At 37.6% G+C, this 17,709-nt stretch overlaps 1 protein-coding gene across 1 annotated transcript in view; it reads right to left on the reverse strand.

The window, feature by feature from the left end:
- The window catches only part of LOC113042319 (double-stranded RNA-binding protein Staufen homolog 2-like), a 115,081-nt gene that overhangs the window by 31,476 nt on the left and 65,896 nt on the right, over positions 1-17,709 (reverse strand). The window contains exon 13 of the mRNA XM_026201075.1: positions 5,468-5,581. Within this exon, the coding sequence (XP_026056860.1) occupies positions 5,468-5,581 (114 nt within the window). The remainder of the gene's footprint in view (positions 1-5,467; positions 5,582-17,709) is intronic.

Here is a 17,709-nt window from a genome sequence, read left to right on the forward strand (position 1 = left end):
GAAGCCAAGGAATAAGTATTCAATTTCTTGTTATTTTTACCATTACCAGTCTTTCTTTCGTTTTTTTTTTTTTATTCAAAATTCAAACAATCCTGAAAACATAATTCATTATGTTTTCCACAAACCATGTTTTCAACATTGATAATAATAAGATTTTTTTTCTTGAGCACCAAATAACATATTATAATTTTTCCTGAACGATCATGTTGCACTGTAGATTTGATATTTGATTTATGGTAGAAGTATTGCTGCTGTAAATTCAGCTTTGCCATCATAGGAATAAATGACATTTTACTATTTAATGTTATTTTAAATGGTGACAATATATATTTTGACTGTATTTTTGATCAAATAAATGCAGTTTTGGTGAATATAAGTGATATATAAAAAACAAAACAAGTGATAAACCAACCCAAATTTTAAAAAGTAGTGTATATTTTCATGAGGCCTATCTTTAGTTTATTAGTACTGAAGCCATTTTAAATTAAATTTATATGAATAAATATGATTATTTTGCAGTAGTGTAACGCACCTCCTCAAAAATCTCTTCCATATTAGAATGCATGTCTGTTCTAATTTAGCATTGAATTTAGCTTGATTTGCCCCAAGCCTTTTTAATATTGTTTGAGCCTATTTTTAACACAAGATCAGCTATAAACATCATCATTTTTTCAAGATTTTTTTTTTTTTACCAAATGTGAATTTTCCCCTTTACATGTAATTCAATTAACAGGTCTCTGCTTAATGGACTTTAAAAACACAATCAGCCTTGGAAAAATAATCCTCCTCCAAACAATGTAGATTAGGTAAGCCCCTTTTGGCTGTGCTTTTACGTAAACACATTTCCTACAGGTGCCATCGTAGGCCACAGAGACATTATGCAAGGCTTAGTCCATGTCAAAGAGAGAAGACGAGAACAGCTGCCGAGTTGAGTAACATGCCGAGACCCCTGACAGAGGCGGCCTGCTGTACTAACGTCTCCAGCCCTGGGCCGGAGGAGACTTCAAACAGCCCAGCACCCGGCGGGAGATCTTCTGAAGACAGACACAGCAGCCTCTCGGCCATGAATCAGGCCTGTCAATAGCTGCCCATCCTCTCAACAGGTGTCCGATTGTCGCACAATCACTTTCTCCTCGCTTGTCATAATGAAAGAGCCATTTCCCAAAGCATTCTCGCCATGAACGGGCTTCCTGTTGCAAACAAACAAGCACATAATGAAACATACAAGATCCCAGGGCTACAATTAATTGCTCGAGAACAATATCTCAGTTCTGTTAGGAAGTCAAAGCGAAGATGTTGTGGGACACCAGGAGAACTGGTCTTTATAGTTATGTAAAAAGACTTTCAGATCTTTTCAAGCTTTTTATGCTTCCCGCAGACTGAACTGAAACAATCTGGCTGAAACTTTAGAGAAACAGTTCACCCCAAAAAAGAAGCTTTATTCCATGGGACACAAAATAATGTATTTTCTGTTGTAGCTTGCACTTTTCTGGATGATGTTTGAAACTCTGGTAGAACTTCACATGCTATTGCCTCCTTAAAGGAATATCTCACCCAAAAATTACACTCAACTTCTTATGCGTATAACCTGTATGAGTTTAACACACAAAAATGACATGAGGGGAAGAATTCTGAAGAAACAAAACAGCTGTTGGTTCCCAATGACTTGCATATTAAGGAAAGAAATACTATGGAAGTCAATGGAGACCATCAACTGTTTGATAACCATTATTCTTCAAAATATCATCTTTTATGTTTAATATAAGAAAGAAACTCATAAGGTTTGGAACGACATGGGGGTGAGTTTTCATGTTTCATGGGTGACTGATGTTGCATTCTTCATTGACAACTAAATTAATAAATGGAAAAGTTTTGTTATTTGTCCATATAATGAAAGTCAATGGGGTCCAACACTGATTTAAACCTTACTGAATCTCATTATATGGACAAAAACAGCTGAAACATTGCTTAAAAGCATAAAATTTTTATTTTGGGTGAAACATCCCTTCTGACTAGGCCAACTCTTGAAACAATATGCCAAACGGCTATTATATTTTTTTCTATAGGACTAAAAACAGAAAGCAGCCAACCCGTAGTTGAGTTTCGAGAACTTCTGGCCTCTGCCGGTCAGTTCTTAGTCTTCATTTGAGAACTTCAGAAACTGCCAACTTCAGATCTCCCCTGATGTATGAGGTTGCACTATTCCCAGGCCTCAGCTTGAAGGCTGGATGCAAAGGCTCTTGGGAAAAGAGCAGCCAGCTGAGCACAGCGTGCACACGCAGCAGCAGCCAAATTCGCCCTGTCACATTCAATTTCAGGGCCTCCATGTTGTATAAGCAACACCTCGTGCAGGGCTCTGTGAGCTCCCCGCTTTGACATGTTTGTTGCCGCTGTGGGCTGACACTTATGTTACTTCAGCTCTGTAGAACATGGACAATTTAAAGGCTCTAACAAGCCAAAAATGGACACGCCGTTCCTGGAATCAAACACTCCGGGATCAACATGCTGGATCAGTTCAAGCAACTTTTGAAGTACTATTTTCACAGCCGCACTAACAATGACACAAAAAACTGCATTCAAAACAGACATTAACCAAAAAAGACGTGGAGCTTAAGTATGTATTTTGGCCTCTGGTCAGTTCGTTGCACAAGGCAGACGAGTGAATGCAAACATATGTTGGGCAGATGGCATTGCGTAGCTGGCACGGGGTCGGCGGGGGCGCTCAGCTGTATATCTAAGACGTCCAGGCCCTCCAGGAATGCACATGGAGGGCCAAGGATCAGGGCAGGAGGGGCGTCAAGCTATGGAGGCTTGAGGGCTTCATCAGCAGTGAGAAAGAGCAGGGCCCTGGGCCCTGTGAACTGACAGGCTCTGCAGGAGCCAGGAAAGTGCAGGAGCAACTCCACAGCTCTCTGCAGGACTCTGTCAATTCTACCAATGAGTACGTGTCAAAAAGTGACCTGGGACTGCAATGGGGAAACATCACACGGCTCACCTCCAATCAAAATCCTGTGAGATATAAGATACAAAATGTACTGTGGCTGGTTTAGGAATGTAAATCAAGAAGACAGATTAAGTTTGATGTTACTCACTGATATGACTCTTCTCTTATGGTCTTGAATGACAGCATACTGGTAATCTCCAGGAAAGAGTTATCAATGGACCCCATTACATTCCCATTGGCTACACAGTTAGTAAGATAAGACTGTACATCTGAACATCCCAGGCACACATGCTTTAGCCCACATGCATCGCAAACCCCATCCGTATAAATGTGAGGTTGATTCCCCAACCTTGATCACGCATGTCCACCTACCACATAGTTGTTAATCTCATAGTCTTAACTGACAGTGCAATTCTTTGCTTGAAACATTTTACAAAGTAATGATTACCGTCCAAATACTGTACACAAATGTGTTTTCTCTAGCAGTGGTTTAGCCTGGATTCAAAGATCTAGTTTACTCTTTGTGATTTGTCCTCCAAACCAAAATTTATAAATAATAGGCTAAAATAGTGCTGACTTATGAATCCAAAATGGCAACAATTGAAATAGAAATTTTCTAAAAGATTGATTTTATATAGAATTTCTAAATCTGAGAAGTTAGGGTTAGGGTTAGGGTTATGCACACTGTTAGATGAAAGACCATTGCATCAGATGATTTTGGTCCAGTCCCTTTGGACAAAATGTGAAGTTGTTGTGTTTTTCATTAGTAGGGCAGAGCGGTTTCTTGTGTTTACACATTACAAAATACCGCATCAATAATTGACAACACTGGGGCATGTTGTCACAAAAGGTCATCATATGTTTCCTATACAGAAATCTTTGGAAAATAAGCCCACCCTGAGAAATATTCAAGGAAATGAAAAGTGTGACAAACAGTCCCCGGCTACCACAAACTACACAGTGATAGAGGAAGAGCTCTGCTCTCATTCTTGCTGAAGTGGATTATAGTTCGAAGCATTGACTGCAAACTGTGGGGCAGAGGAGCAACTTGGGCCAAAAAGTGTCACAATCCAGAACCACCCTGGGTTCATTGTTCTGACTCCTTTTGTGGCTTGATGCCACTGTACTAAGGAATCTGGAAAAGAAAGGCTCCCTAACAGTCAGTCATGCACCAGTGCTTTTGGCAACAACAAGTCCATGGCCTATATTGCCTCCAGTTTGCTCTGACGGCTGTGTCCCCACAACAGAAATCCCTATTACTGATTATAGAACGGGCTTTATTAGAGAGTGGAGCTTTGAAGGGCAGAACAAAAGAGCGTCCTATGTTTAGATTAGATAATGTAAGCAACCGCTTTTCTGCATGGATGACACTACACAATAAGCCACCTCATGAATACTAGCCAGTCCAGATCCTAGGGCTCTTTTTGTTTTATAATTACTGCAAGGAAAATGAAAAAAGAAAACCTAATCAAACGTGGTCTGGTCTGTCACTAAACCACGCTTATCATTAACAATGGGGATAATGGCTGTGCGTGTTCCGATTGCCTGAATGTCTAAACTGTGCTAGCAAGTAACTGGCTAGCCAGATATATCCAAGGAAACTCTGCAAACAAACAATGCAATAAAATATCTGTGCACAACATGTTCTCCCCAATGAATCTTCCTAATGAACACCTCTTATTGACAGCACACTGCATGATGCTTTCAGATCTGTCAGCACAAATGTGTCAGTCGGTTTGACATTTTCCCAATATCAGTTTTGTATCCCAAAGCAATCAACGAATCGGCAAGGAATGCAGTAACTGGCTTGAAAAACCGTGGGAAAAAGGTGATGAAATACCAGCCTGCCGGACAAATCATTTCTTTAAAATCATCTGTATCTGGAACTCATTTAACATAACAATCACAAAGAAACCCAAAACCTTCAGGCACTTTAGTCACACGGACAATGTCTGAATGTCACTGCTTTGGATGCAAAATATCAAACCAAGTGACATCAGCCAACTGGTGTTACAGTAATTTTAAATGAATCCTTTTTCATAATTTGAAATGTTTTGTCTGAGTTTATTTTTTTTTTTTTAAATGTCACTTCATTTTACATTTAGTTAAATTAAAAAACTGCATACATTAAGTGTAAGAGCTATAGAATGATATTATGATAGATAGATAGATAGATAGATAGATAGATAGATAGATAGATAGATAGATAGATAGATAGATAGATAGATAGATAGATAGATAGATAGATAGATAGATGGATGGATAGATGGATAGATGGATGGATAGATAGATAGATATAATGATCGAACAATAGTCAGACAGAAAGACAGATGGAGGGACAGACATGGATAGACATATACAACAGAGAGACGAATGGATGGATGGATGGATGGATGGATGGATGGATGGATGGATGGATAGATAGATTGACAGACGGATAGACATAGGGACAGACGGAAAGATAAAATGATCTAATGAGCGACAGACTGACGGATGGATATAATGATTGAACGACAGACAGACCTGGTCATGGCTAGCTGGAATGGAGCTCCCAATGCCGTGGAAGGTCATCTGCACAGGTGAGAGGGTCAGGTAGGTCATGAACTCGTTCTCAGTTTGCCGATCTGAGTACTGCACCTGCATGAGAGGAGAGACGGAGGGAAGGGAGTATTAAATATTATGTGATGCATTTTTCAGAATGTACTTCACTGCGGTTCTGACCTTGGAAAACCTTTTGTGGGAAAAGTACAAACTGGATCCTCAGACTTGGCTGGTAGTTTGTGCTCACTTTTACTTGATAACAGCAGTGGTTTTAGATTCTGATCTTCATCCTCATGAATGGTTCACAATCTATGCTTTCTCAAACGCTCGAATGGCGAGTGATAGAGTGATTTAGAGGCGAGCTCTGGCCCCGTTTGGGGTTTCTGAGAACACCTCTGCACGTCAAACTCCACTCAGCAACACCCAAAGGATTATGTGTGTGTGTTTGTGTGTGTGTGAGGATTTTGGAAACTATGCTGGGCCACTTTGATCATGTTAAGCCTGACCTATATACATATCCAGGCAATTTTTAATACTTTTTTTATTTGCAGAACATAAAGAAACTGCTTTTTCATTTGATTTACTTTTAGTGCTTTTTTATTTTTATTTTTTGGTTTCATAAATAATGACTGAAACTGAATTTTAAGATGAACCGTTTCTAAAAAATTCAGTGGATATAGATCTATATTACTAAACATAGAGACTTGGGAACATGAGAGTTGTTCCATGGGAAAAATGTCTGGACAGCTGGTTACAATGTGTGAAAGTCTGCTTCCAGAGAACTTCTTAGCACAAGCAATTTCTTGGACTAAACGCTGATCATAGATTTAAAATAAATAATTGTTACTGCATAAAACTGAGAATCCTGAGGAGAAATTGAATGAGTGCAACATCACACTGAAGGAATCTCACTCCATGGATGTGTGTTTATGCTCAGTCTTCAAGTGGTCTGATGGGCCAGATCCACGGGGCATTCCGCTGTGAAGTGTGTTTTAAAGACAATGTTAACAACACGGTTTGTAAGAAGCACAATGTGTGATTGGCGTTTATAGCTCCAGGAAACAGGAACTCTGACATATACAAACATCTTGTGTCTGGTGAAGAGAACAAATAAATGCCTCCACTGACTTGGTTAATATTTCTATTATATTCTGCACAAACAGATCATGTTCTTCATGTTATTATTTCAATTTCAATTGATTCCTTTTTTTCTCAAATATTGAAAAATGCAATTAAGTGCATTTACGTTAATTAACCAATCATCATATACGGAGTAACTAATTTGATTACAGTTTTGAACCAATTAACAGCACTATTTTATAATTACAATAACCCTCTTAATATTATTAAATATAGTAACTAAATCAATTATACACACAAAAGTAATACAAAAATCTATAATATAAAATCTTACTTTAAATATCTTCATATGAGTGGAAAACTAAATCTAATATAAGAACGTAGTATTAGTTATATATAATTCTATATATTCACATGACATTAAAAAAATATTTAAAATTAAAAATATTAATAATAAAATATTTACAAATGTTTTATAGAAATATAAAATAAAATAATATAAATGAATCCAATTCTATGGATTACAATTCTATGGATATTTAAATACTAGTTTTTATTAGTTTTAAATTGTTTTAAATTGTTTTAACTAATTTAATTTAATTTTAATTAGTTTTAAATACTTTAAAAATGTTATATTTAACAAATTACATTATTTAAACTAATTAACAATTATATATATATATATATATATATATATATATATATATATATATATATATATACATACACACACACACACACACACACATAAATATATTCAAACACACGTTATGTTAGTATTATGTATGTTAGTAACTATGTATGTTCATAATTAATTTTTTCATATATATATATATATATATATAAAACACACTACATCTGGGCCAAATGAAATTCATTTAGCTAAATCTGATGTGTTTGAGCTGTATTGCAAACATACCACAGAATGTGTATCCGTTTGCAATGCTGGGTTTGATTTAAAACTTTTCCTAATGCATTTAATTATGGTGGAGTATCGTCACTTTGAGTAAATATCTGTGGGCCACCATCAAGCTTAAGACACCCAGATCAGTGCCAGCTTCCTGTCAGCCTCAAGATTCATCTCCCTGACAAACTTTGTTTTTCAAAGTTCGCTCCTCGCACAAATACGCCACAGCAATACAGCTGGGCCCCATCAGAACGAGGCAAAAATCAGACCATAAGGGATTAGCACGTCTAGCATGTGTTTGCTAATGAAAATCCCATCATAAACACCAGCTCCAGAAACAGGGAAAGGGCAAGAGGGACAGACACAAACCGTCCCGTTCTTTGATGCGTTTGATGTCGACTGTGTATGAGACGGAGATGTGCGATGGAAAAGGAGCCAAATCAAGCGAAGGACTCTGCCAGTGCTATTTGAAGTGCTTTTTACACAGACAACACAGCAGAGTACGGGGGGTAAGAAAAACAAAAAAAGAATAAACTCCATCACAAGGCAGATCTTTTGGCACAGATGTTTAAAACATACATCATCTGATAGTTTTTTATTTTCATTAAAGTGGGATTTGCTACATGGCAAGGAAGAAAATTAAAACAAAATGTGCAACATCTTGCCTTTGACTTAAGCACATGAACCAGTGATTCTTATCAGGATGATATTGGGGGTGGATTTAACACGACTTTGTCTGATAACATTATATTGCAGTTAAATATGTGCTAAACTAGCAGTTCGAGCCATAACATGTCTCTGTTTATAATACGTCTAGCTTCAGCATGTGCATTTAATGCTCTCCTGGACAACGCGTTGAACATTTCTACACATAAAAGTAGGGAAATGTCTAAAAATAAATAACTACACACCTAAAAACAAAGGTTCTAAAAAGGAATTTTTGCAGCAATGCCATGAAGAACCCAGTAGTGCACAACAAAATGAAATTTTGTTTTGTGTTGTGTTGTGCTAATTTTGTTGTGTTCCGCTAATTTTGTTGTGTTCCGGCTTGTTTCTGTTGTTCTGTGCTAATTTAGCTGTTTTGCGACTTGTTTCCAATGTGTTGCGACTTGTTTCTGTTGTGTTGTGGTAATTTTGTTGTGTTGATGCTTCTTTCTAGTGTGTTGTGCTAATTTTATTTTTTTTTATGCTTGTTTCTGCTGTGTTGTGATAATTGTGTTGCGTTGTGGCTTGTTTCCGCTGTGTTGTGCTAATTTCCTTGTGTTGTGGGATGTTTCTGTTGTTTTCCGAATTGTTTCTGTTGTGCTGCAGTAATTTTGATGTGTTGTGCTAATTTCATTGTTTTGTGGCTTGTTTCTATAGTGTTGCAGTTTTGTTTTGCAGCTAATTTCATTGCTTTTGGCTTATTTCGGCTTGTTTGCTAATTTCATTGTGTCGTGGAAATTTTATTGAGTTGTGCACTACTGGGCCACCGTCAGAACCTGGCAGTGAACAGTTCTTTAAAGAACCAGCCTAAAAACATTCGTCCAGTATAAACAAACTTTGGTGTATTTGAAATATTTCATTGATTTTAAAAGGAACCACAGACGCCAATAAAGATTTTTTTTTTTTAAGAGCGAAGGCAAAATTTTTTGCAAATATATTCACAGCCTATCTATAGCATCTGAAACCAGCTAGATAAAGCTCCACTTTTTCTACCAAATATGGCTCCCTTTGCACATCAACAAATTTGATACATGCCGGATTTTAAAGTTATAACATAAATATATCTTTAATCGCCTCATAAGTCATCCAAAAAATTCTTCACCAATTTTTGAGTCAGATTGGAAGTCAAAGGCGTACCAGTGCCAAAAACATCTTCTGAATCAAATCGTTAGCCATATCAATCCACTTTTGTAATTGAAATCATGAACCTGATGCTACTGTTGAGTTATACAACCTCAAATGTTCCCACATCAAATTAAATCACTTTCATATCATCAGTCAGTGCTTTGCAATTAAGGGCACTATGGTGGGTTACAGGTTATAGAGATGCTGCAGGTGGGCAGCATGGAAATTAAAGTGTGATTAAAACCTATGAATGGTCAGTCATAATACTGGCTTCACTGCCATTTTTTTTAATGTAAAACTTCAGGTATGGGCTTAGCTTTGCAATTATTGATAATATTAGAGATATTAAAATTCTGACCATTAATATTACCATGTTATGGCAGATAAACATTTCTATAATGAACAAAAGTATTGGGACTATTACATCAACAGGAACTGAGTTTTGGAGTTTCTGCCCTACCAGTATACGGGCCAGTCAAGTTCTTCCACACCAAACTCATCCAACCAATGTCTTCATGCACCATGCTTTGAGCACTGGGACAGTCATATTGGAATATAAAAGGGTCTTTCCCAAACTGTTCCCACAAACTTTGTAGCAGAGCATTGCTCAGAATTTCTTGGTATGCTGAAGCATTAAGACCAAACCCACGGAACCAAACCAAACCCACGAAAAACAGCCCCTATACCATTATCCCTTCTCCACCAAACTGTATAGTTGGCACAGCGCAATAAGCCAGGTAATGTTCTTCTGGCATCCAAAATTGATAGCCTGAGATAATAGCTTTTGGATAAAAGCGTCTGCTAAATGCATAAAAAACCTAGTCTCGACCATAAGACTGCCAAACAGAGAAGCATTATTCATTACTCCACAGAACAGGTTCCCACTGCTCCAGAGTCCAGTGGCAGCATGCTTTACACCCAAGTAAATAACTCCAATGGAATCAGCCGAGCATTGGAGATTTTTAGCTTCAGAATTCTTTGACCTTACTCCATGACTTTGTGGTCTACCACTTCATGGCTTAGTTGCTTTTGCTCCTAAATGCTTCCACTTTTCATACAATAGACTGTAAAAATATCTAGCAGAGATGAAATGTGTTCGATTTTCATGAAGATGTGCCACATCATATCAAAAAAGACTTAAGGCTATAACGGTGCTTCAACTGAGTTAAGGGTATGAATATTTATGCAAAATACGTAATACAATTTTTCCTTTTTAATAAATGTATAAACTTGTTAAAACCTGTTTTTTTGGCTTTGTAATTATGGTGTATGTAGTGTAGATTGTTGTAAAAAAAAAAGAAAAGTAATTTAAAGCAGTTTAACAAAGCAGCAATAACATACATATACTTAATAACAACAATAATTTTGCATGGCACTGTGTATATTGAATCTACAGATATTAATACATTAATTACTATATATAAAATTAATAAATTGCTAACAATCCTTTAAAGAAATTAATAATGGATTAAATGGATGCATTATGGTCGCTTCCATCACCTGCATATGAAGCGATTTATGAAGTGATTTATGGCATGACTGCAGAGCAGTTGGCGTATAGATGCTGAATGCTGCTGCCCGTGATCAAAGCAGCACCTCACAGAGAGATGCATGTGTGCCTAGCACTGGCAGGATGAGAAATCCAAGCACAAGTTCTTTTATCAGCTCGTCTCCATTCATCTCAAAACGCAGCCGCGATTCACTCGAAGGTCAGAAAACATCAATGGGCATTATTTGAAGAAATAACTGAGAGCCTGTGATCTGAATCTAGGTATGCTGGTATTTCTAGCCAAGGTTAGAAACCATGTGAGAGACAGACAAACAAAAAGAGAAACAGAACGGCAGTGAGCAGAGGGTGGGAGGAAACAGAAAGAGTACAATTAAATAAATACAGAGGGGAAACTGAAATGGGCATGAAACAAAGAGAGATAAGGTGAGGGTCTCAGAGTACATAGTCTAAAACTCAAAAACATTCAGAAAATCTTAATTGGCAGCTAAAAATTATACAATAAGTGTTATTTTCTATTTATTTTTACATACCACATAAAAAGCAAAAAAAAAAAAAAAAAGCAAAAAAAAGGCAATCATATTACTAAAACTGGGAAATTTCAACATTTCAATTTTCATTTTTAGATCTCTTGGATTAAACAGCATCAATAAAAAGTAAAACAAAACAAATCAAAACAAAAAATGTCAAAGCCAGAATGAAAAATGTAACCTAAATGAAAATACTAAGGTTACTATTCACTCACCTAAAGTATTACTAGGAACACCATACTAATACTGTGTTTGACCCCCTTTCACCTTCAGAACGGCCTTAATTCTACGTGGCATTGATTCAACAAGGTTCTGAAAGCATTCTTTAGAAATGTTGGCCCATATTGATAGGATAGCATCTTGCAGTTGATAGAGATTTGTGGGATGCACATCCAGGGCACAAATCTCCTGTTCCACCACATCCCAAAGATGCTCTATTGGGTTGAGATCTGGTGACTGTGGGGGCCATTTTAATACAGTGAAATCATTGTCATGTTCAAGAAACCAATTTGAAATGATTCGAGCTTTGTGAAATGGTGCATTATCCTGCTGGAAGCAGCCATCAGAGGATGGGTACATGGCGGTCATAAAGGGATGGACATGGTCAGAAACAATGCTCAGGTAGGCCATGGCATTTAAACGATGCCCAATTGGCACTAAGGGGCCTAAAGTGTGTCAAGAAAACATCCCCCACACCATTACACCACCAGCACCAGCCTGCAGAGTGGTAACAAGGCATGATGGATCCATGTTCTCATTCTGTTTACGCCAAATTCTGACTCTACCATCTAAATGTCTCAACAGAAATCGAGACTCATCAGACCAGGTAACATTTTTCCAGTCTTCAACTGTCCAATTTTGGTGAGTTCGTGCAAACTGTAGCCCCTTTTTCCTATTTGTAGTGGAGATGAGTGGTACCCGGTGGGGTCTTCTGCTGTTGTAGCCCATCCGCCTCAAGGTTGTGCGTGTTGTGGCTTCACAAATGCTTTGCTGCATACCTCAGTTGTAACGAGTGGTTATTTCAGTCAAAGTTGCTCTTCTATCAGCTTGAATCAGTCGGCCCATTCTCCTCTGACCTCTTGCATCAACAAGGCATTTTCGACCACAGGACTGCAGCATGACTGGATGTTTTTCCCTTTTCACACCATTCTTTGTAAACCCTAGAAATGGTTGTGCGTAAAAAATCCCAGTAACTGAGCAGATTGTTAAATACTCAGACCTGCACGTCTGGCACAAACAACCATGCAACGCTCAAAATTCCTCAAATCACCTTTCTTTCCCATTCTGACATTCAGTTTGGAGTTCAGGAGATTGTCTTGACCAGGACCACTCCCCTAAATGCATTGAAGCAACTGCCATGTGATTGGTTGATTAGATAATTGCATTAATGAGAAATTGAACAGGTGTTCCTAATAATCCTTTAGGTGAGTGTATTTAAACAAATGTAATTACTAAAAAGTATACAAAAAAAGTTAAAAAGTAAATACTGATATCCTTATTAATGTATTTTATTCCCCAAAAAAGTATTTAAAAAATCTATATATATATATATATATATACAAACTATTGGAGAAAAAAATCCTACTGTAACTTTGGTAATGAAGTCAACACAGCAATAGTAAAAGTTGAAAAACATAATTTATATTATTTACATTGAGAAGTTCATAAGCTCTGAAGTATACAAGCAGGGTGGAAGACTATGGTAAATAATGTTTCACTCAGTTTCATATGAAGTGATAAGATGAATGGGGTTCATAAAATACTCAGGACTCATCCCTAACATGAGCTCTACCTACTGCTCTCCGTTCTCCCAGACTGCTTTGCAGCTCACAGGCTCAGCACAAAAGGCCCTTTATGATGTGCACCTGACATGCGGCGAAGAGCAACGTTCCCACAGAGATTGGCTTCACTGCTCCACCTCTTCTCTCCCTTTCGTCCTCTCCGAATCTCTGTGTCCCCAGCCTAGGGAGTGAACGTTAGCTAGCAGGGCTCCGGTTGCTTGACCAAAGGGGGATTTGGGGAAAGATCCATCTCTAGATCCGTCTAAAACTGATGCTACTTATGCCAAACAAGTCCCCCAGCTGACCAAGAGAGGCTCAAGAGTTTAACCAGATCACTGAAGGCTACTAAACAATCTGTCAGATGTCAGATCAGTCGACAGGAAAACCTTTGTTCACCCAAAAATGCTGTCATCTGTCATCATTAAACCCATATGGCTTTCTTTCTTATTCGGAACATAAAAGAAGAAATTCAAGCTTAGAGAACCGGATCTTTTCATTAGTTTCGTTTGTTTTTGAAAAGTGTAAAGAGGTGCTTAACTTTCTTTTGTTACTGGGACATGTCAAAATAAATGAAATTCAGATTTTTGTGATTCATTTTCAAATAAAATAAAATAATCTTTAGAAAAAGATTTAAAAAAAAGAACTTAAAGAACTTTTTTCGGAAATTATTTTTTTAATAGACAAAATTGAATGAGTGAATGAATAAATAATCTATGCCAAAATGGGTAACAGGATTTCAATTCTCAGTTCTCACTCAGTAGTCACCAACCGTTGGTTTGTAATAGGGGTGTGCCATATCATACAGTCCATGATAATACCGGTATAATACTTTACATGATAAAAAAAAAGTGTCACATCACGATATCAATGATATAGTGAAGCAATGACATATGACACACATGGTGACTGTGTTGGAGACACGTGCAGTGTAAATAAGGGGTAATAAGGTGTTTTTCTGCCGGTGGCAAATTTGTGTGTGCGGTCACACTGGTGCAACCACCGCGTTGACCAACTCAAAAGTGCTGTTATTTCTGTTTGCAGAAACATCAAATGCAAACGAAGTGAAACCACGCTACATTTCAGCTGCGCGGTGTGGACCGTTTATCAGCTCGAAACACGACACAAACAAACTTGTTGGAGCTCAGAACAGCTTTACTCGGGAGCCAATGTTGATTTCATGAAACTCTTTCTGCACAGATGTGTTGTAGAAATAGTCGAATGCATTACATAATTAATTTCAAGGTTTGTACACCCTTTTGAGAGAGACCTCCAAGCACTTTTTAATGACTTTCAAGCATTTCACAACTATTTCCAGCACTTTAAAGCTCTAAAACAGGGGTGCCCAACCCTGTTCCTGGATATCTACCATCCTGCAGAGTTCAGCTCCATCCCTGATCAAACACTACTGAACCAACTAATTAGGATCTGAAGGAGCACTTGATAATTACAAACAGGTGTGTTTGATAAGGGTTGGAACTGAACTCTGCAGGAAAGTAGATCTCCAGGACCAGGGTTGGGCACCCCTCCTCTAAAATGATTCAGTTTGAATGTTATTTTTAATGGGATGACCAAAATATACTTTGTGGTAAACCAATACGTATGTAAAACTAAAAATAAAAAACTCACAAATCAAAATTATAACCAGCAGACCGCAGCAGAGGAGCACTTATTGGCTTATTAGTCATTAATTTGTACTATTGAAATGAATGAAATGATAAAATCACTATTATTAGATATCAAATCATCAAGAAATCAGATTTTGTCAGACTTTTACAGTTTCTGTGTATGAAGGGAGAAAAGTCATAATGTCTCTCGAAAAAACTAACTTTTCTTCAGTTTGTTACTAAATCACACTTAATCACTGTTGGTCAAGTGGAATATTTACATTTTCCAAATCAAAATTAGATTTTGCACTTGTTACTGTTAATAAAAGTAAATTTGCATGCATCTTAACTCAAGCTTGGTGCTTTACAGTCAAATCTTTGAAAAGGGGTTTTTATCAAGCTAGGTGGTGCATTACAAAATGGGCTTAATCTCCTGTTTCCAAAATGCATCACAAAGTGCTTGAAAAAGTGGCCCCTGTTTGAAATTGTTTAATTTGTATGTTCGTTTATTTTTATTTATTTGTGCTATTTACATGTTTAAGTTTTTTTCAAGTTTGTAGGTGTCAAGGTACAGAAACCATATAATTAAATGTAATATAGCACTGGATAGTCTTCAATGTAAAAATGAAATATACAATCAAACCAACATTTATTCAGACACCTTTCAATATTTCTCATATTTGCTATATATCAAAAATTATATCTGGTGTCTGAATAATTTTTGGTTTGACTGTTAAAAATACAAAGTAATTCAGTCAAGAGCAGTGAGTGATTTTCATTTTCATTTTCTTGGATTAACATTATAGCAGCCAGTCGCTAAATTAGGCGCGGCCACTTTAAGAGACGATGAACGCATCCAATATAATACACATCCAGTTTTTTCCTCAACTGTTTTCTTTCACTTAAGAAATAACTGACAGTTTTTTCGAGCATAATTTCCAAGGTGGATATTTTGACATATTTTGTATGTATTTGTCGGCACAAGAGCAAAAATAAGCAAATTCGATGTTTAAGTGTTTTGAGACGCCTTTCTCTGCGTGAGCCCTGAACACCAGAACACCGCAGTGCTGAATTGGGCTCTTTCACATCTTTTTGTTTGTTCAAACTGTGATTTGTTCGTTCAGGTGCAGGAGGGACTTCGAGGAAACTTCGCAGAAGAGAGCTCGGTTTAGTGTCACTGTCCTTGATACGCAGCTCTTGATCTCTCTCGTGCGCACCGAACACAGCGCGCGAGTTACCAGCTACTCTCTTCAACTTTTCCGTGTCTTGTTTTTGGATGCTTTAATGTTTAAATCGACAAGCGGTAAGGCTTAAAAACATGTGAAAAAGATAAGCCTTCGTGACGATGCGCAGTAGTGGCCCGTCAACTGTCCTGAGCATCATTTTAGTCTGGCCTCAGCCAGTCGGTTATATAAAATATCAAGGAGAAAGTCATCATAGCTTGCTTAGTATAGACCCAGCTCCCAACCCAACTTTGAGAATAGATTAACAGTGATATATTTTTTATCGCCCGATAAGAGTCTCGCGTTAACGCAGCACGTTAACGCCGATAACGGCCCACCACTAGTATAAACAAAAAACTAAAGAATAATAAACAAGAAATGAACATGTATATTATTAGTGACTGCACTTAGTAATGGAAAGCAATAGTAATTTTATGATTAAATAATATACATTTTAATGCTCCCGCACACCACCCCCAGCACTAACAAATCTGCGCCTGGCGCCACCATCCGAGAACTCTCAAATGTTAGTGTGGATCCCTGGGGTAATAAGGTATTTTGATGCCTACTTAAACGCATACACACAGCTGCTGCTGCCACCTTATGACAATAGATTTACACTTCGAATTAGGTAGTCGGTAGGGGGGAACCAATCACGATTGTTAAATGAGAAGATGCGAAAATCCACGTTCATTTTCAGCTTTTAACAACAGCTCTGTGTAGTAACAGCTGCTCTATGTGAAATTTTCCTGTCTAAATGAGTGATTCTTGGCTGGAATAAGCAGGTCCACAAATTATCCCAATAAAAAAATTGGTACAGAATAAGCAGGAAGACACTTTATGCTAAAAATCAAAGTCTGGCAACGTGAGACTAATTTTTATATAGCACAAAATGGGATTCTGCAATCGTTACAGGCCAAAGAAACCTAATCTGATTCTATTTAGGGCTATTTTTCTAATGATCATGAACATCTCTGCATGACTGAAGACAATGGACTACCTAAGAGTCCACTTAAGAGGTAAACGTGGGCACAAACTCAAGTAAAATGTAAAAAAAAAACTACAGAAAATAACAGCATTTCACTCGTACCACAAAGATAGAGAGAACGAGAAAGAGAGAGCATATGTTATGCATTACTCAAACGACTCTCAAATTATTTCTGCCCTACTTCCATCACATGTGGCCTGAGACAACAGGGAAATTAACAGCAAACAAACTATTTTCTCCAACCCTCTCTGCACCAGCACAGCTTCCAAAATGCCAATATACTGATGCCCTATCTAATTTTCAACCTCTGGCCAAATTCCATCAATCAAATCACTTTCCTCTCAGAGGCCCCATGTGTCTAGTTGAGGCCCAACAAGAGCGAAAGAACTGAATGAACCAATCTCAACTGAAAGTCAATGCCAAATAGAGCCTGTGCTAGGTCTTTATTTTTACAAGGCATCTATTAACTTCTCGAGATTAGAATCAGGATTGAGAGGAAACAGACGCATGAATAACCACATGACAATGAATACCACATCTGTAGTGTAGAACAACTGCTTTAGGAAACTGACTGAACACCGGTTCTTGTTGTGGCTTTCCCAAACCATTTCAGGTGTTTCTGTTGCTCCAATGCCAATGAAAAGGGCCTCATAGGGGCTTTCATAACAGCTCTGTCAGGTCCTAATTGAATCACAAACCTGGTCTGATTTAAACATGTCCTTTGGCATGGTGGATAGCATGTCTGCTGCTCTGATTAGAAACAGTAAGGCGTTT

This window comes from Carassius auratus, chromosome 24 (genome assembly GCF_003368295.1).
Source record: "Carassius auratus strain Wakin chromosome 24, ASM336829v1, whole genome shotgun sequence".
Classification (NCBI taxonomy): domain Eukaryota; kingdom Metazoa; phylum Chordata; class Actinopteri; order Cypriniformes; family Cyprinidae; genus Carassius; species Carassius auratus.